This window comes from Rattus norvegicus, chromosome 15 (genome assembly GCF_036323735.1).
Source record: "Rattus norvegicus strain BN/NHsdMcwi chromosome 15, GRCr8, whole genome shotgun sequence".
Lineage (NCBI taxonomy): Eukaryota > Metazoa > Chordata > Mammalia > Rodentia > Muridae > Rattus > Rattus norvegicus.
The window spans coordinates 3,566,126-3,585,753 of NC_086033.1; the positions used below are offsets into that span (position 1 = coordinate 3,566,126).

Consider the following 19,628-nt stretch of genomic DNA (forward strand, 5'->3'; position numbering starts at 1 on the left):
TTATCGAGTGACAGTTGTTACTGCTGACACTGTGGTCCTGCTCTTATTGAGCCTCTGTTTACATAAAGACCTCTGGCAAGGACAGCTTAGAGCCACGAACCCCACCAGAAGATAGCAGTGGTGAGGTATGATGGGAGAAGCCTGAGAGGTGCAGTGGAAGAACGGGGGAGATGGTTATGAGAGAAGAAATCGCATCCTGCCCAGGAGAGGGGGAAGGCCTTATGAAAGACATGACTTTGGTCAAGTTCTAGCAGGTAGAGAGAGGAGGCCAAGTGGGGAGACTGCTAGGCCTCCTCGCTGGGCAGCACTGCTTCCTGGAGCTCTGGCTTCCTGTGGAAGATATCAGCTCACTTAGATCTGAGGTCTCAACAGATTCCGGTCATTTCCTTGAAACAGTAATCTTGGCTACACGTTGCTTTGGGACTTGGCTTCTCTGCACTTAGACCTAAGAATACCCTGAAGAGGAGCGAAATGTGTGTCCCTTTCTCTTCCCGTAGAATGGGCATCCCATCCCAGTCATGCCAGTCTCCTACCACTGTCTGACTCGGATGAAGACACACCTGAGTGCCTTTCTTCAGTCCCTCCCACTGCTGCTGCTTCATTTTAAAATATTTCTACTACACTTACTTGTGCGTGCACATACACATGTGCACAGTGCCTATGCCAAAGTGTGTGTGTGGTTGTGGAGAAGAGAATAATTGTGGGAGTTGGTTCTCTCCTACTGTGTGGGCTCCAGGGATCCCTCGGGTGGTCAGGCTTGGTGGCAAGAGCTTTAGAACCAGTTGCTGACCCTGTCTTTGCTGTTACTTTAATTCATCGGTGCCTTGGTCACCCACACGGTCACCGTCAGCATCACCGTGTTTAGGGTTGTTATCAGGGCCACATGAGAGAATCCATGTGGAGCTTGCACGGTGACTGCTACACATCAGGCCCAGCACACCTCGGCGTGGCCTTCCTGTGTCCTTGGTTTGCCTTTCTAGTTGCAGTTACCTATGATCAACTATGATCCAAATTTCTGGAAGATTCCAGAAATAAGCAGCTAATAAATTTTAAATTGCGTGTTGTCTGAGTAACACGATCAAATTTCTTGCCATCCTTCTCCATCCCACTCAGGACATGACTCATCCGCATATCCACACAGCATACGCTACTTGCCCGTTAGTCACTTAGTGGCCTGCTTGGTTATCAGATTGATCAGCCGTTATGGTGCCTCAGTGCTTTCCCCGCCTCTGTTTGTTCCTTGGACTTCGTCTTCTGCCTCCACCTCTGAAGGACTGGGATTACAGGTGTGCACAAACACCTGCTCCAGCTGTGGGCTCTGTTTATTTTTATAACGCTAAGGACTGAGCCCAGGCCCTTGTCCATGCTTGGACAAATTCTGTAACAGTAAACTCTATCCCCCAGTCTACCGTCTGAGTATGTAGCCTTGCCTAGCCGTGAACTGGCACTCCTCCTGTCTCTACTTCCTGATCCCAGGAGCTACAGACATGGTTACCATACCCACCTTGGCAGTGCTTTTGTGAAGTGTTTGGTACTGTCTGGAGTTTTATGTACTTAAATTGAGTTCAAATTTCCCCCTGGGATGAGGGGGGTCTGTTGGTACTCAGAACAACTCTGTAGACCAGACCAGTTTACTCAGACATCTCCCTGCCTCTGCCTCCTAAAGGCTGAGGTTAAAGGCATGTGCTACACCCTCCACCTAAATTCTTATTACCCTAACGCAGTGAAATGTCTGTTGTAGAGGAAGGAGACCAAGGTTTAGCGAAAGATCGAGATTTAACTTTTTTTTTTTTTTTTTTTTTTTTTGAGCTGAAGACCAAACCCAGGGCTTGCACTTGCTAGGCAAGTGCTCTACCCTTGAGCTAAATCCCCAACCCCTAAGACCTAGGTTTAAATTCTAATGTGCCACTCACTGGTTTAAGGTGCTTAACTCCCACCCCTAGTCTCATTTCTTCACCAGGAATGGGCAATCACAACAACTGTGTCCAGATTTCCGATGACTTGCTCTGTTAATTTAACAAATGGTCAGAAACACCTAGATGGTGCCTAAGACAGGAATATGAATAGCTAGGTAATCAGAGCTAGAACAGATGGCTAATGACTTTTGTTTGCTTTTGTCTCCTTTAGATCATCAGAAACTAGAACGAGAGGCCCGGATATGCCGACTTCTGAAACATCCAAACATCGGTGAGTGTCCGGCAGAGCATTCCGTAGAAGGCAGGGAGGGCAGAGGCTGGCTTTGTGCTTGTGGAATTGCCTCTGGAGCTTCTCCTGGTGTCTGAGTAGGATGGTGCCATGTCTCAGAATTACAGGGGTCTGTCCTGAGACCTGGGTGCTTCCTTGGCTATGGTGCTGTCTCAGGGATGGGGGGTGAGGTCTTTAAATGTTTCAGACTCTTTTCTCCTTCCGTCCTTGGGCAGAAATTCAAAGTCCTCACAGTGTGTGAGGTTCCGGGCTACCAGTCTGCCAGTGTCCCTCACCAGAGGTCATCCGTAGCCTTCGTGAAAGGCTCAGGATTTTGTTCCTGAACCTAAAAGAGTTTTGTCCTCTGGAAGTGTCCTGCGCACTCTGGGGGTTTCCATGGCACTCCTGTTTGTGTTCCGTAGGGCCAGGGTAGCACATTGCCTGCCTGCTTGGCTCCTCTGGAGAAGGAGTGCCAAGGGCTGCTCAGATGAGGAAGGAGAAAAACTTGAGAGGGTCTCTCCCCGCTCCCACCCTGGCTGGGGTACAAGAGCACATTGTTGGTTGTTCTAAAGCCTGAAGAGACATCGCCTACCATTGCCCACTCTGGCTGGGTTTTACATTGATCAGCTGAAACAGTCTTTGCCAAAAGTGTTGGCCCTGATCTGTTGCTCCTTAGAGAAGGGGCAGAATCTGGGCTGACTGCAGTGTTTGAGTAGAAACCCCAGTGTTGACTTGAGGCAGGGAGCATCTCCTAGGTTTTCCTAAAACCCCTGAATCATCACAAAAGACAACACGTGTTCTCCTCAGGCTTGGCCTCAATATCAAGGCTCCCACAGTGCCCCGGAGGCTGCCTGCTTAGCTCTTGGTGGCTAGGGCTGAGAGGCTAAATGCTGAAGAAGCTTGATGCTGCCTCTAGAGCTACCCAGCCCCTCGATTCCCAGATCCCAGGGCTTAGTGTGAGCCTTTATGTGGAAGAGCTGAGGTGGAGCTCCAGCCCACTGAGAGAAGAGCAGCCCTCAGGTAACCAGAACTCCAGCCATTCCAGGCTTTATAGATCACAGTCAGCACTCAGATTGCACCTGAAGCTGATTGGCATGGCCGGTGTGCTGCTTCACCTGCCGCCGCGTGTCTCACAGCACCAGTGTCCTTAGCCATGACCCGAGAGCTGCCTGAGCTGCTGGACAGCCTTTGAGGGAGACTTTCACTTGAAAAAATGCAGGAGGCACCAGTATGCTGCCTTGGATAGAGGGCAACAGAGAGAAACACTAGGAAAAAAAAAAAAACGGTCACGAAATGAGGCGTGTTCATCACAAAACTTGGCTAGATTGGTGGTGTAAATGGTATTTTTATTACTTGCAAATATTTACAAATGAGATTTCACACGTTGAACCCAAAGGCTTAGCTCTAAAGCTACCCACTGCTCACCATTGGGAGAGGTAGCATGCACCTTTAATTCCAGTACTTAGGGGGCAGAGGCAAGCAGATCTCTATGAATTTGAGGCCAGGGTGTCATAGATCCATTATTCTTAATATAATAATTAAAACAAACAAACAAAACAACAAAAGGATAATGAGCTCCAGACCCACTGAGCCGTAGAACGAGACCTCGTCAGACAGAACAGAACCAAAACCAAGTAAAGCTACTACTACTCAGGTCGTAACTTCCCTTTGTGTTTTTTGTGATCAGTAGGGTAACAATGATGAATTGTGTGGAGGAGAACAGAGGGACTGGGGTCAGAGAGAGAGGAGGCTGACTTACCTGTGCTTCATCCAGAACACGTTGGGTTGACCATGAGAAAGTGAGAATTTAAAAGGGACAACTGAGAGGTCAACAAGGGTGACAAGAGGCCTAGCCTAAAAAGTTTCTAGCCTTCCCTTTATTATTTATAGAAGTACGTTTCTGTAGTCTGTGGCCTCTCACTTTGCGTGGTGTAACACCTTTTCCCCCTGCACTTACCTCAGAGTAGAGGTAGAGGGAGGGGCCATACATTCCTTGTGTCTAAACTATTGTCAAGCTGTAACACCCAGGAAAAGCAGGCATGGTAGAGTCACTTGGCGACTTTTCAGATTGCCAAAAAGTGTTCCTCCATTTTTGGTCTGAAGACCAATTCCAGGGTTAAGAGTGGGCAGAAAGAAGGGCAAGCCAGGACTGTACTCTGAGAACATTGTCTGGCTGAACTCGCTGGTTTCTGGTGGGAACCAGGACTCCTGGAGGTGCGGCTGGACTCTGGGTCCAGGAGTCATGGGTTGCCACGGATCCAAACCTGGCTTGTGGCTGAGAGGAGACTAATTGTGACCTTAATTCACTGTTCCTCTCTCCACTGCTATGTCAGGCCTTTTAGCTCTGGCCTTTTAAGCTCCATGCAGAGGGAGACAGACATGCAATCCTACCCAGTAGTCGCACAGTTAAAAAGGTCCAGAGCGGAGATCCGATCTGCCTCTGGCTCTTGTCAGACTTGGTAACATTGAGATTCGTGAGCATTCGGTGGAGGAGCCAGGCAGCCCCAGTTTTCCCCCTCGTTCATATTCTGTGCTGAGTTAGAACTTGTCGGGAGAGTGAACCCTGATGTAAACTGTGGGTTCTGGGTAACGATGCGTCATGGTAGGTCCATCGGCGGTAACACATTCTGGTGTGGGATGTTCACAAGGAAACTCTGTGCATGGGAGTCAGGGGTATATGAACCCACACTGTTATTAAAAAGTAGAATTCATTAAAAACAAGCCAACAGTAGCTGTTTGGGTGTGGGGTACACTGTTGAACTCTGAGAGTGCTGGGAGAGTGGCCAGTTATGAGTTAGGCCCAGGAGCTGGCTAGTGCTGAGAGTCTGAAGTCTGAGTGGAGTGCGTGCTACCTGTGATCTGCTTGCTCTCTGTTCTAAATTCCTCTAATGAATAGACTCTGTCTTCTTTCGTGCTGAGCTGCTCCAGCAGTTTCGATCACAGCGTTTGTGGTTTAAAGCAGCACTTCTCAAACTTTTATGTGCTTATGAATCAGCCAGGGATCATGTCAAAATTCAGATCCTGATTCATTAGGTCTTGGCGGGTGGGGGCGGGGGAGGGGAGGCTGAGATTTCTTCCAGCTTCAAGGTCTCCAGGTGATGCTCATGCTTTGGTCTGTGGTCCATCAGTTTGTGACTTCCGCAGTCAGGTTCACTGGATTTGGATTCTGACTTCCTATTTAGAAGCTGTCACTAGCAAATTATTTAACCCCTAGGTGCCTGCCTGCTTTGTGCTTGTGTCCCTTCATGGAGTCAGCAGAGGATTCTGAAAGGGAGATACTGGGACATGGATGCATAAACACGCAGGCAGAGATTCTGAATCCCAGCCCCCCACCCCCACCCCCCTTGCCCCAGCTCAGCTGTTAAATTATTCAAGCCTGGCTGCAGTAAACCTTGGGCGCAGGACCCTTTCCACCCGTAGTAAATGTAGCAAAAGCAATTACAAAGAAAAAAGAAACATTGTGACTGAGCTCTTTGCTTAATCTTTCCTCTTGTTGGGAAGGCTAACCTTTGAGGGACAGACTTAGTTCTGTCTGAGATCCGTGTAGTAGCAGCTAATTCCTGCTGTGTTATTATTGAGAACATTTGACAAGCATGCCTTATTTTCATTTTAAATTTGTATGTGTGTGCGTGCATGCATGGGTGGTGTGAATGCAGGTGAATGAGGTATTGCATACCCCTGGAGGCAGAGTTACAGGCAGTCGTGAGCTGCCCAGGGTGGGTGTGAGAACCAAACCCGGGTCCTCTGTAAGAGCTGTAGCACTCTTAACTGCCGAGCCATCTTTCTAGCCCCAGTTATAGACATTTTCAACAGATGCTTTTTCAGTATTGTTTTTGTTATTGTTTTGAAAAAGACTTTCAAAGTAAATATGGCAGGTTGTTGGTGGTTTTTGAGGAATTGGAAATGGCCACTCACAGAATTTGGGATGTGGATTTCTTGGTCCAGGAGAATGTAAAACGTTAAGTAAACCTTCTGTAAGTCTGTCCTTTTCCCCAGTGATTTTAGAGTATAGTGGTTAGGTTTATTGCTGAACTGAGTTGTGATTTCTTCTCCCATACCTTCCTGTCTGTAGACTTGGTTTGGCCATCTTGGTCTTTGTGTATTGTAATTACTATGAAATGGGCTGGGTGTCTGATGACACTATTCCATGTGTCCAAAGTGTCATTTATGTAGTTAGTTACATATTTGTGTACTTGTCAGTTAGACCGTCGTCTTTGTGGGGTGAGCTCCCTAGTGGTGGGGCCTGGCTTCTCTTCACAGCAGTGTCTGTCTGCGTCAGGGTAGCCAACTAATGAATATGCGGGGTCAATTAGAGCTGTCCCAGCCTGTAGAGCTGGCAGGGACAGAATGTGACTGCTTTACCCTAGAGGATGGACAAAATGCTGTTCTGTGATAGAAAGGACCTTGATATTAGTTTGCCAAGTTTGTGGCTTCGAGTTCTGCTAGGTAGTGTGACTTTGAACTGTTTTTTGCCTCTTTCCTCTCCCTTTGGTGGGGATGTCATGACAGTTAAATCGTGGTGGAGTTAAAGTGGGGGTTCAGTAAAGTCCTCCCATAAAGTACTTCACATGGGTTGAGAATGTAGCTCTGTTGGCACAGCTCTTGCCAGTTATGAACAGGACCCTGGGTTCAATCCTTAGCACTGCATAAACAGGACCCTGGGTTCAATCCTTAGCACTGCATAAACAAGGTAAGGTGTAGCTGTGCATGCCGTGATCCCAGTGCTCAGGAGGAAGTGAAGGCAGAAGGGTCAGAAGTTCAAGGTTACCCTCAGCTACCAAGGCCTGCCTTGGTTACACGAGATGCTGTCTTAAAAGTAACACAGTGGGGTTTGGGGATTTAGCTCAGTGGTAGAGCGCTTGCCTAGCAAGTGCAAGGCCCTGGGTTCAGTCCCCAGCTCCGGAAAAAAAAGAAAAAAAAAGTAACACAGTGGTTGGCACATAGCTTAATTAAATCATAGCCGTTTTAATTTTAATTTAACATGGCACAGCTAATTTTCTCTTCCTCATCCTTAGTTCCTATTAATTTTCTTTACAAATTAAAAAAGAAGAAAGGTAGCAGCGTCCTTCAGAGCCCCCTTGTCTTGGCTTGGCGGCTGTTGTGCCCAGGGCTTATGGCGGAACCTCTGGGGCAGGGTGGCCTGGAGGGATTAGCTTCCTGCTCCTCTGCTAATCCCCGCCCACCTGCACTGTGTGTGGCCTTCCTCCCGAAGGGCAACGGCCTGGGTCTGTATGCCCTGCTCCTAGACCTGCAGTGCTGGGAGGGGTGGGGATGGAGTATTGGGAGGAGATTGTCCAGGTGAGGCCAACCCCAAGGCTCAAGGCCAAGCCCAGCAGGGCAGGGCACCTGCTCCCTAGGGAGTGGCTGTTAGCATCCTACCTGCTGTCCTGTCAGCTCAGCTCCTTGCCACTGTTCGTCAGCTCCCTAATGAAGCCGGTCTTGCTTCTGGGACAGCTGATTTGCGGGGGATTATTTGTGTTACACACTTTAATGCTTTTTAATAACAATTTTTTTTAATTAAATGGAAAGTCCTTTTGGTAGCAAGGGAGCAGCCGCAGCAGGACTGAGGATGAGGCACTGACTGAGACCAGAGAAGTGAAATGAGGGGGAAGGAGGAAGGCTTTGGGGAGCTTGACCCAGCCTGGGTTCAGTGGGTGGGAAGGCAGCAGGTGATCTAACTGTGGTGCCCTCATCCTAAAAGCCCTCCCCTGTCCTCTGCACGCTAGAGAAGTGAGGAGGTTTGCAGAACCAGATAAGATCGACAGGATGGGCAGTGCGGCTGTTAGCCCTGGATCCCGGCCTGGCAGGCCACTGAGCCCTCATTCCTCGTGTGAGAAAGGACTGTGTTCAGTACCTGGTGGCAGCTGAGTTGGTATTTTGCTTTCTGGCTGCTCTTGCTTCCTCGGTTGAAGGGGACACAGGAAGTGCCCCAGCCCTTAGGGGTGCTTTGGCACTGGGAAGGGCAGCAGTGTGGGCCTGCCAGGGAAGTGGCACCATGATTTTTCCTGCCCAGGCACCTCACCAGTTGCTTTGGTGTCAGGCAGTTCCTGAAATGCTCTGGAAGGTGCTCCTACTGCTGAGGACAGGAGCGGAGGTCAAAGACTCGAAGGGAGTCCTTCGAAACCAGACTTTCCCTATAGGAAGAGATTGGCTGAGGGGAGAGATGAGAACTCCCACATAGGTAGCCAACACAGATCCTGATTGTGTTAGAGTGATCTCAGGGTTGTCATCTAACCCAGGGGTAGCTTTGTAGTCAGAGCTGGAGAGAAGACCTCAGAAGACATCAGGTTGGCCTTCTGCCCAAGAGCCATAGAGGCAGGCGTTTGCCAGCCACTCCTTGCCCTTGGTGAACTGAGCCGCCCTCTGCCTGCTGCCCTCTTGGACAGACACATCTGTAGCACTGTGGTGGGCACATCTGGGAGTACTCTCTTCTTGGCCCTGCTGCTTTGCTGCCTGTGTGGGCTGGCCACATATCTTACAGGTGAAGTTGAGTGGACGAGCTTTTGGAGTCTGGGGCCCACCAGTTAGTAACTGTTAAACCTTTGCCGAGAACCCTGAAGCCCAAGCCGCTCTGGTTCTGTACTGTAAGGTAGAAGTAGCAGTCGTCTCATGGCTGCGTAATAAACTCCTTCCACGCTCTGTCCTTCCCAAGTGCCATCACCTGGCCTAGGATCTGGCGCACTGTATTGCTCAAGATATGCGTATAGAATCGTTAGCGTATGACATAAATCTACCCCAAGGCTGGCACACAGTATACATTGAATAGACGGTATTATGACTGGGCATGTTGATACATGCCTGTAGTCCTGGTGTTCCAGACAATAAGATAGAAGGATTGACATGAGCTCTAGGCCAACTAGGCTGCATAGCCATATTCTATCTTAAAAATAAATAAGGGCTACTGCCCCTTTAATCCCCAAGCTGTAAAAGGCAGAGGCAGGCAGATCTCAGTTTGCGGCCAGTCTTCATCACAAGTTCCAGGCCAGCCAGGGCTATATAGTGCGATTCTGTCTCAAAAATGAAGCAAGGGAGAGTGTATATGGAAGAACAAAATGTGGCTCAGTGGGTAGTGTGGCTCAGTGGGTAGTGTGGCCCAGTGGGTAGTGTGGCCCAGTGGGTAGTGTTCGCCTATATACATGAAGTCCTGGATCACCCAGCACTACATTAACTAGGTGTGGTGACAAATCTATGTAATTCTAGCATTTGAGAGATAGAGGCTGGAGCATCACAATTTCAAAGTTGTCCTCAACTGCATATTGAGTGTGAGGTTGTATAAACCAACCCTGTCTCAAAGCAGTTGCTGTACTGGTTGCCTGAGGATGTGTGTGGCCTGCTCCACATGCCTTTCTGATGGGTTCTACCTTTTCCCAAATCCCTTCATCATCCTACTCCCACTTGCTCCTCTGAAAGAGCTCCTGGGCTCTCCCATCTCGTCTGTGTCTATTCCTGTGCCACACATCGTGTCTTAGGTGCACCTTCTATGGGACTAGCTCCTCAAGAGGCTCTTGCTTTTCTCCATCTGATTTTCTGAGCACGAAGCTTCTATCTCCCGGCCTCGGTCTGCAGGGCCGTGGCTGTGTACCTGTGGCCCACGGGGTACTAGGCACATTGGCACTTTTCTCCGCTGCATCTTCAAAAGCCCTAGGAAGCTGACAAGATGGGGCCAGGTGGGGTTGCTACAGAGAAGAGGAGTTCTGAGTTCTTTTCTGCTAATCTCTGTTCCCATCTCCTCTCTTACAGTGCGTCTCCATGACAGTATTTCTGAAGAAGGGTTTCACTACCTCGTGTTTGACCTGTAAGTGCCACTTTCTGAGGGTATGGGGACCTTTCTCTCCAGCTGGCTGAGGATGAATGAAAGCTTGGGAAAGGCTGAACAGGGCCTTCAGCCTCTGCTGAGGGCTCCTTTCCATTGCTTGAGGAAAGGACTGGTGAAGTTTCTGTGGGGATGGGTGTGCCTGGCCAAAGCCACTCCCCTCGCCATCTCACTGTCACTCACTGTCTCCTAGAGCCTGAGCCCCAGGGTGGCCTTGCTTCTCTCTTCTGTTCTGTGCATAACTTGTGCAGATGTTTGTTTCTTGGTGTGTTTCCCTTATTGGAGAAATAAAATAATGACTCTCTGTGTGTCCTTAAAAATTCTGGGAAGTTGGAAATAGCTTTTAGGAGTCACGAACCGTGTTCTGTTTGTCTCTTCCACTTTGGCTGTTCTGTAATGTCTTAAGAGTGGCTCTTTACCTCCTAGAAAGCCCCGTTCAGTATCGTCACAGTTGAACTTCTATATCTGTGGTCTCGTATCCTTCAGCTCTTGCAGTAGGGTCTGCCTTTGCACTGCCATAGACAGTGTCCACAGTGGTCTTACGGAAGGAAAGCTCTGACCTTGGTAGTTAGAATATTTTTCTTGGATCCCCACATCTTCCTCATTCTCTGAGTGCTAGTGATTCTATTAGGTTATGGAACCAGAACTGTCAGGAAGGAGGGGAAAGCCCATGTTAGCCCATGGAGAAACCCTGTGCCATTGAAGGGTGAACATGTACGTGGGGAGTTGGGATGACTGCTACCTGCTAGATGCTGCGGTTGGCCAATAAGCCCTGCCTCCTCTGACCGTGTCTTCTGTTGGTTACAGTGTTACGGGAGGGGAGTTGTTTGAAGACATCGTGGCCAGAGAATACTACAGCGAAGCTGATGCCAGGTGAGAGGAATCTTGGTTGTTTGAATGAAGCCCTTTGAGTTAGGATTGAAATAAGTCCTGGCAATCAATTTTTGTGTGTGTGTGTGTGTGTGTGTGTGTGTGTGTGTGTGTGTGTGAGTGAGATTTGGATAGTCTTTGGACTCTTGTCTGAACAAGAGCCTGTAAAGATGTGGTAGGGCTGCATTCTGTTCATAGTATCAAAGGTTAAATATTCAACACGCCTAGATTTATTTCTTTCAAAGCCTCTTTTAGGTCGACTTTATCCTGTTACCCCAACACCCCCCTGTTATGTACTCACAAGCATGCCCAGTGGCCCTCTCTGTGCCTCTCCCTTCTCTTGACACATTCTAGTGTGTACAAGGTCTTCACTTAGGGCCTAGAGATCAGAGACAGAGCGGCGTCGTTTTTGTCCACCTTTGTCACTTTGTCCCTTTGTCACCTCACCACCATGACCAGCTCAGCATGAGGACGTGGCTTCCGTGGGACAGCACAGTCCACCTGCATCGCTGGGGTCCTCAGATGCCAGCATGGCCTGCTTTGCCCACCTTCTCCCTTCCCCTTCTCAGCCTGGTTGTTGCCGTCCTGCCTAAGGCTTCTCTGGCTCAGGCTGCCTCTAGAGGGAGGGGAGTGCGGCTTCCTCACAAACTTCTCAGCCCTGAACAACCTCTGTTTGCTGATCAACTTCAGATGCCTCAGCCTGGGGAAAACTTCTCAAGTGCAGAGATGCCTTCCAGTGCCAGCAGGGGAGGACCAGGCTGTGGGTGGGAGGAGGTAGCGATAGCTCCCGGAGCTTGGTGGGGGGAGGACTGTACCAGTGGGCTTGGCCTGGCTCTGCTGGGACACTTCGCACTTTTGCCATTTTTGGCCAGAAGGCTCTCCCTGCTAGCTGGGCTCTGTTCTAATTATACATTTCTGTGGAGACTCGCCTCCCAAGCTCCATCGTTTTTTTGTTTTTTTTTTTCTTTTTGTTTTTTTTTTTTTTTGTTTTTTTTTTTTTGTTGTTTTTAAATTTATTTTATTTATATGAGTGTACTATAGCTGTCTTCAGACACACCAGAAGAGGGCATCGGATCCCATTACAGATGGTTGTGAGCCACCATGTGGTTGCTGGGAATTGAACTCAAGACCTCTGGAAGAGCAGCCAGTGCTCTTAACCACTGAGCCATCTCTCCAGCCCCCAAAGCTCAGTCTTAAAAGTTCCTCTGGCAAACTGCTGGGCTCTGTGGTGTAGGAGACCCTGAACCTCAGTCTTCAGGTCTGATGACTGACGCACATCCATTGACCCTTTAACTCTCGTAGGGGCCTCAGTACCAGATTTCATAGAAACAAGCTGTAAGTGGTGCAGGCTGTGTAGGCTGGCACACCTGGATCTTCTGCAGGTCTGCACCGTACACCTTGTGGAGGCTGCTGACTGGGCATGAACCAGCGTTCTTCTGCCTCAACGGTACCGACCTTGAGCACAGATAGTTGTTTTGTTATGAAGGTCTCTCCTATGCACACAGAGAACTAAGAAGCATGCCACTTGGCAGAGCTCTGGCAGAGCCCCCTTTCCAAGCTGTGCCGACCAGAATTTATTGTCAGATGTCTCCTAGAGGGCACACCCACCCTCCAAGTGAGTGGAAACCATTGCTCTGGAGTGCTCACACCTGCTGCCAGGAATTTGACTGTGGGACTAGCAAGGGAGTATGCGAGGTGGACAGTCTGCTTTAATAAACAGGAATGTAGTTTGGAGCAAGATCATCAGAGATGCTATGTAGACATCCTGTTTAGAGCCCTCTTAAATATATTACTTCTGGAAGGAATCTATGTGCTTGTCTTGTATCCCTACTAGATGCAAAACTTTAAAGCAGTTAATATCTTAGGACAAGAAAGCGCCCTCAGAATCACTCAGTAAATGTTTGAACAGGTGAAGGCTTGTGCTCACCGGTGCTGTCTTGCCAAGTTAGCATAAGCTCCTCCTCTAAGAAACAGTTTGCGTATGAAGAAAGAAGGAAGGGGTTAGAGGTTCTCACCTTCCTTAGAAATAGTATCTTCTTTTAATCCCTAGAAAACAAATTCTAGGCTTTGCCTCAAGGCTTACTTTGGAAAACCCACATAACTTTACCTGGGCTTCACTTTCCCTCCCTGTGGAGAGAGTTGGTGAGGAGGGAGGAGAGCTCTTAGCTCAGTGCCGTGGCACACATCCATGATCCTAGCAGTCCTGAGGCTGAGGTTGAAGGATCATGAGTTCAAGGCCAGCCTGGGTCACATGGCAGGTTGCAGGTCAGCTTATGCTACATAGCAGGAAGACTGTCCTTCAGAACAGGAAAGGGGAAGGAAGGAAGGAAGAGAAGGGGCCTTTATACGCTGTTGGTATTGTAAATTAGTGTAGCCATTTTTGGAAAACAGTATGGATGTTTCTCAGAAAACCTAAAAATAGAAGTACCATATGATCCAGCAATCCCACTGCTGGGTAAATACCCAGTGGAATTAAAATCAGGATGTTAAAGCGATGTCTGTACACCCACGTCCATCGCAGCATTAGTCACAATAACCAGGATATGGGACAACCTGAGTGTCCATTAGCAGATGAATGGATTAAAAAAGGACTGGTGTATACTACTGAGCCTCAAAAAGGCCGGGAAATTCTGTCATTTATGACAGGATAGGTGAGTCTGGATGCCGTCGTGTTCAGTGAGACAAGCCAGGCAAAGGAAGACAAACACCACGTGATCTTACTTATACAGGATCTGAAAAGGATGATCTCATAGGGGTGAAGAGGAATGGTGGTTAGCAGAAGCCAGGATGGGTGGGTGCGGGTGAAGAAAGGAGAGTTGGTGCTCAGATAGGAGGAATGATTCCCACATTTTATTTAAGCACAGCAGGTGATTATGATTAGTAAGGTTTTGTTTGTTTGGTTGGTTTGGTTTGGTTTGGCTTTTTCAAGACTGGGGTTTCTTTATGTAGCCCTGGCTGTTCTGGAATTCACTCTGTAGATTAGACTGGCCTCACACTCAGGTCCACATGCCTTTGTCTCCTGAGTGCTGGGACTAAAGGCGTGTGCCAACTATACCTGACAGTGTTTTAAAACTTAGAAAACACGATTTTAAATGTTCTCGCTAAAAAGAATAAGCATTTGGGGTGATGTATATGATGCTGTGCTTGTAGCAGAATATCCTTGTCCATCAGAAGGCGATGGTAGCTTTTCAATTAAAAAATAAAAACAAAACAGATTGAGCTAGATAGCATTCAAAGCCCAGGGCTCTGGCTGCCTTTTTGGCGAGTGTAGTCTGCACGGGCAGTCTTGGTGAGGCGGTTTAGCCCTTACTGATATTGCTTGTGCCGTTCTTTCAGCCACTGTATACATCAGATCCTGGAGAGCGTCAACCACATCCACCAGCATGACATCGTCCACCGGGACCTGAAGGTACTCACTCACCAGGGCTGGCCGCCTTTGCCTCCTACTTGTGACTCGTTGGCGCCACCTGGTGCTGGTGCTGGGTAGTGGCACTGTGAGCCCAGAGTAGGCTCCCTTTGGGTTCCAGGATGGATGCATCATAAGGTTCTCCTTGTTCCTTCTGCAGCCCGAGAACTTGCTGCTGGCGAGTAAATGCAAGGGTGCTGCGGTCAAGCTAGCTGATTTTGGCCTGGCCATCGAAGTGCAGGGAGAGCAGCAGGCTTGGTTTGGTAAGGGTGACCCTGTCTTCCGAGAATGCAGCCTCCGCCCTTCCTCCTTTTCCTGGTCTGCCTTCCTCGTTCAGAACTAGAAGTCAGGCCTTTAATGGTCCTGGCCTTTACAGAAAGTGGAGGAGGGTGGGGGTGGGGCGCCGAGGCCCCTCCTGGCCCTCATGACTCAGTACAGTGGGTCTGGCTGCTGTCAGCACTGCATTCTTGTTTCCTCTGGGGAGGTGTTTGAGTTCCTGGTAGGCACAAGTACTTGCCCTCTGATTTAGATTCCAGGCACTGCACGCAACCCAGCCTGTCATCTTTTGCAGCCTGGGTGCTGAGAGCTTATATAGTAAAAGCAGCCAGCATCAGAAGGACTTTGGAGGAAATTACAGATGTGGACTTACTGGGAGAGAAAGTGGGTTCAGTTTGGCTCTGCCCTCTCTTCTGCTACAGGTTTTGCTGGCACCCCAGGTTACTTGTCCCCTGAGGTCTTGAGGAAAGATCCCTATGGAAAACCTGTGGATATCTGGGCCTGCGGTAAGCCCATTCCACACCCTCAGCTCTTTGGTGTTAAGGGCCCCGGCTTCCGGTGATGCAAGAGGCATTGCCATTCATTCCTTGTGGTTCCACAAGTGCCTGCTGTCTGTGAAATCATGGTGCTTGCTCTCCTTCCCTCGGGAGAGCTAATGCTGTCACACCCTCCTTCCTAAGTAACTTCCTGGACTGTGAAGGACTCATCCACACCTTAGAGCTAGACTAAAGAAGTCTCTGACGTGGCTTGGTGACATAAGCAGTGAGGCGTATTAGGAGGGACTAGTGGCCACAGCGTTATCAGCTGGCATCCACCTTTAACTCTGGCCCGGCTTTGCCTTTCTGGGTGGTTCTGAGCCCTGCATGGCCTTTCTTGGTTCCTCAGGGGTAGGCGACTGACCCCAGTGACCTGTGTGTTCTATCTCGCAGGGGTCATCCTGTATATCCTCCTGGTGGGCTACCCTCCCTTCTGGGATGAGGATCAGCACAAGCTCTATCAGCAGATCAAAGCTGGAGCCTACGATGTAAGGATGGGTTTCTGAGAGCTGAGCAGTCACTCCCCAAAGGACAGAGTCCCTGCCCCTAAGGGTCTGTCCAAGGGAGCAGTGTTGTCATTTGATAACAGGGTGTCAGGGGACTTTGAGGACCCAAGGATGGGCATACAGGACTCAATTCTTGCCACCTTATATACAGGGAACAGACTTTTATTTAAAAAAAAAAATGCTCCCATTAGCTATAAAATTAAGGAACTCAGTGAAGGCTTTGGTCTCTTTCCACAAAGAGTAGAGAAACGCTGCAGTGCGTTATATCCCAGAGGGAGAATTTTAGAGGCTTCCTCCACTGCTTTGGTACCGTGGGCACATCGCAAAGCCTGTTTTCTCCTTAGTAGGGAGAGAAAGGTGAAGCGGGAAATGTCAGAGCTCCCTTCCCTCACTGATCTGATCTGAAGCATTGGTGCTCTAACACTTACGACTCTGTCTTCCTCTCCAAGGCTTTAAGTTGTCACAGGTCCCGGGATATTCCTAGGACCTTATCCAACTCTTGGGTACCACAAAGTATCCCAGTTATAAGAGTTGGAATGAAGTCAGACCACATTTCAGGGTAGAAGGCTCACAGATTTCCTGTCTCCCTTTCCCCTGTTCCTGCTCCTCAGTTCCCATCACCAGAATGGGACACAGTCACTCCTGAAGCTAAGAACTTGATCAACCAGATGTTGACCATAAACCCTGCAAAGCGTATCACAGCTGACCAGGCTCTCAAGCACCCATGGGTCTGTGTAAGTGTCTTCCCCTGGCCTTGGGCGTTGGGGGTGGCAGCCCTCGGGTACTCCTTGCACTCCTTGAACAAGGATTGAGGCGAGGAGGGCAGGGGAAGGGGTGTGTGTGTGTGTCAGTGGAGTCCAAGGTCAATAAATGTCATCAAGGGGACTTGGTTGTCAAGACGTGTTCATGAGTCTTTGTCTCTCACACTCTTGTGCGGCCGTCATTTGGTTCTGTTCTTGGATTAGAAGAGGTAGTCAATGGTGGAAATGGTGGAAGACAGCTGATGTCTCAGTGTGAAGTACCATGCTTGGGATATACGTGAGCCTAACAAGGACCCAGTGTAATGGACAACAAAGGCTTCTGAAGTATGAAACACTCTCCTGAAGCTCATTTGTGAAGCTCTCAGCTGAGTTCCGAGGACCTCCTCCCAGGCTATCAGTATAGGCCAATACACTGTGTTTTCTCTCATGGTTCTATCAAGCCAAAACAGCTATTTCCAGACAAAGGAAAGGGTCTGGGATAGCGTGGCATCTTGAACGGTGGTACGTTTGTCTTTCCCATGTTTATTGAATGTCCTTTTGTGCTGGTCACAGATAGCTCCTAGAGATGAATGGGTCCATGGTCTCTGCCCCAAAGATTTGGAGAAACAGGCGTTTAAACAAGCAGCTATGCCTGTAATCTGACAAACCACAGAAAGAGAAGCACATTCAGGAGTGTCCACTGCCCTGACAGCTGTCAGGGTCACAGAAGGTTCTTTGGAAAAGGCAATCTATCCAGGTGTTACCCTGCAGACAAAGGTTAATACGGAGAGTGAGAGGCCACTGGAGATGGTCACCCGCAAGGAATGTTCAGTAGTTTGGTTTACCATGACCAGAATTGCAAAAGAATAAGGCAAAAAAAAAAAAAAATCACATGACATTGGGCAGTGGCACATGCCTTTGATCCCAGCACTTCAGAGTCAGAGGAAGGCAGATCTCTGAGTTTGAGGCCAGCCTGGTCTATGGAGAAAGTTCCAGGACTGCCAGGGCTACTCAGAGAAACCCTGTCTAGAAAAACCAACCCCTTACTCCCCCAAAAAGATTGTATGTCACACCAGCTTCTGCCTAAAGATTTAAGCTTACATTCTAAGCCGCAGAGCCTTAGAGAGAACATGCTGTTCACATTTAATATCATACTGCATGCTCTGTAGAAAATGGAATCGTTGAGGCTGGAGGCAGAGAGGCAAGAAGTGCACACAGCTGTCTTAAGGCCAGGTGAGGTCTTAGCTGAGGGGGAAGATGGAGGAGTGGGTGGTGCCGTCAAATTCAAGAGAATAGTCAGTGAGCGGATGGCAGGACAGTTCATGGACCCAAAAGAACTAGGCTGTGTTTTGTGGGCACTGAGTGTGGTGTTAAAGATCCAGCAGCTGGGGTACCTGGGCAGTACGAAGTGCGGCTGTATAGTCTGGACATGTGGTTTAGTGTAGAGAACTTTATTGGTTTACATGAAACCCTAGGTTCCCATCCCATCACCGAAAAAGAATGTGGAAAAGAGGGGGCCGTGGAGGGGAGACGTTGGAAATGTGGCCTGTCGTTTCTTCAGAGGGGATGTTGAAGACACATGAGGTTGTTCTTGTGCTGAACTGATTCTTCTTGTAAGCTCATGTTGCTTCAGTGAGATGGCTTGTAAATACCAGCATTTAAGGAGAGGGAGAGTGAAGTGAGTCACGCAGAGAGGTTGAGAAGAAGACTGTATAATCAGAGGAGACACAGGAACTGAGAAACAAGTGGGCCTAAGTGAGAACAGCAGCAGCCAGATTCGGGAGGAGTCCTCGACTGGGGTAGGAAGGAGCCTCTAGCTCATGGAGGAGAGGCCATGGTCTCATTATCTCATAGAGATAGTGGAGTGTGATAGGGAGAGAAGCTCACTGGTCTCCAGATAACTGAGGCTGGAAAGGCCGGGAAGCCAGGCAGTGAAGGAGCTAATGGCTGATATTCCTTAGAGGAAGATCCTGGCTCGGGAAACTGTTGTTTTATGTGTGTTAATACATATTTGTACATACAAATGTGCAGTTAATTGTGATAATTTGCACACGTCTACACTGTGCACTATTCGACACCCCTACGCCACACACCTTCTTTCCAGGCTCCAGGAATCACTGATACTTGCCTTTAAAGACTTACTTTAGAGTTTTTATGTGCTTGAGCGTCTTGCCTGCATGTTTGTATTTGTACCACATGGGGCCCTGGGGCCCTTGGAGGCCAGAAGAGGGCATTGGATCCCCTGGACCTGGAGTTAACAGATGGTTGTGAACCACATGTGGGTGCTGGGTACTGAACCTGGATCCTCTGCGAGAACACCCTCCTGCTACCTGCTTGCTTTTTTTTTTTTTTTTTAAATTTCCATGTATGAAAGGGAACAAACAGTAAGTTATGCTTGTATGTGCGTCTGGCTTATTTCACACAATATGGTGTCCTCCAATTCTAGTGGGTCTTTTATTGTTGTTGAAGATTTTGTTTGATGGAAGTTTGACTATAATGTAAAGATTACAAAAGAGAATCTAATGCAGAGGGAGATGGATTAAGGAAGGAAAGTTGAGAGAGCAAAGGGAGAGTGGGGTTTCAGAGTCAGGGTTAGAGGTCTACCCTGGGCTCAAGGAAGGACACATCTGAACCTTGGGTTAGGACACAGGTAGGGAAAATCATCAGCATGGGAGTGGAACTGAAGCAGAAACAGGGCATGTGTGGTACCCACTTACTTCTGTGTGGAGAGTTTTACGCATGCACGTACGCATGCACAGAGTAGGGAAAGGTAAAGAAAATTGGTTTGGAAACCAGAAAAGGGAGTGGCCAGGGGTAAGGCAAGGTGGTAGACACTTTAGGCCATAGAACCTAGCATTTACTTTCAACATGGCTGACTCATTTAGCAGTCATAGGGCGATAACCAGCTCAGCCTAGGCACTCAAGAATCGAAGGAGTACTGACTTGGAGGCCATTTTTACAGGTTCACTGCTTACAGTCCTGTCGTTCTCTGTAACCCCCAGGGACATGATTAGATCATGGTATCGCATAGCAAATGATGCTTACATAAGAACCCTGAGCCATCAAGGGTATGCAGACCATACCTAGTGTACTCAGTTTAAGGGGGCGAGGAAATTAAAAGTAAGTGCATTGGGTGAAAAAAAAAAAAAATCCTTCCAAAATGATGAAAAAGACGGTGCATATCTTTAATGCCAGTACTTGAGAGGCTAAAGCCAAATGTCATGAGTTCAAGGCCAACCTAGGGCTACAAAACAGGAAAACAAAGGTAATTTCTGTTTCGAGGTAATTCTCAGCTTT

General features: G+C 48.6%; 1 protein-coding gene across 38 annotated transcripts in view; it reads left to right on the forward strand.

Annotated features, from left to right (window-relative positions):
• Camk2g (calcium/calmodulin-dependent protein kinase II gamma) overlaps positions 1-19,628 on the forward strand; it is a 59,073-nt gene that overhangs the window by 12,888 nt on the left and 26,557 nt on the right. For 36 of the 38 annotated variants that reach the window (XR_010057798.1, XR_010057800.1, XR_010057797.1 and 33 more), the window contains 8 exons: positions 2,128-2,187; positions 9,925-9,979; positions 10,805-10,870; positions 14,204-14,276; positions 14,434-14,536; positions 14,972-15,055; positions 15,479-15,573; positions 16,203-16,325. Coding sequence is in view for 32 of the 38 variants with exons in the window: in XM_017599577.3 (XP_017455066.1) it covers positions 2,128-2,187; positions 9,925-9,979; positions 10,805-10,870; positions 14,204-14,276; positions 14,434-14,536; positions 14,972-15,055; positions 15,479-15,573; positions 16,203-16,325 (659 nt within the window). In the remaining 6 variants the exon portion in view is untranslated. Of the gene's footprint in view, positions 1-2,127; positions 2,188-9,924; positions 9,980-10,804; positions 10,871-14,203; positions 14,277-14,433; positions 14,537-14,971; positions 15,056-15,478; positions 15,574-16,202; positions 16,326-19,628 lie in introns of those variants that run through there. The other 2 variants (XM_039092971.1, XM_063273943.1) reach the window with 1 other exon arrangement.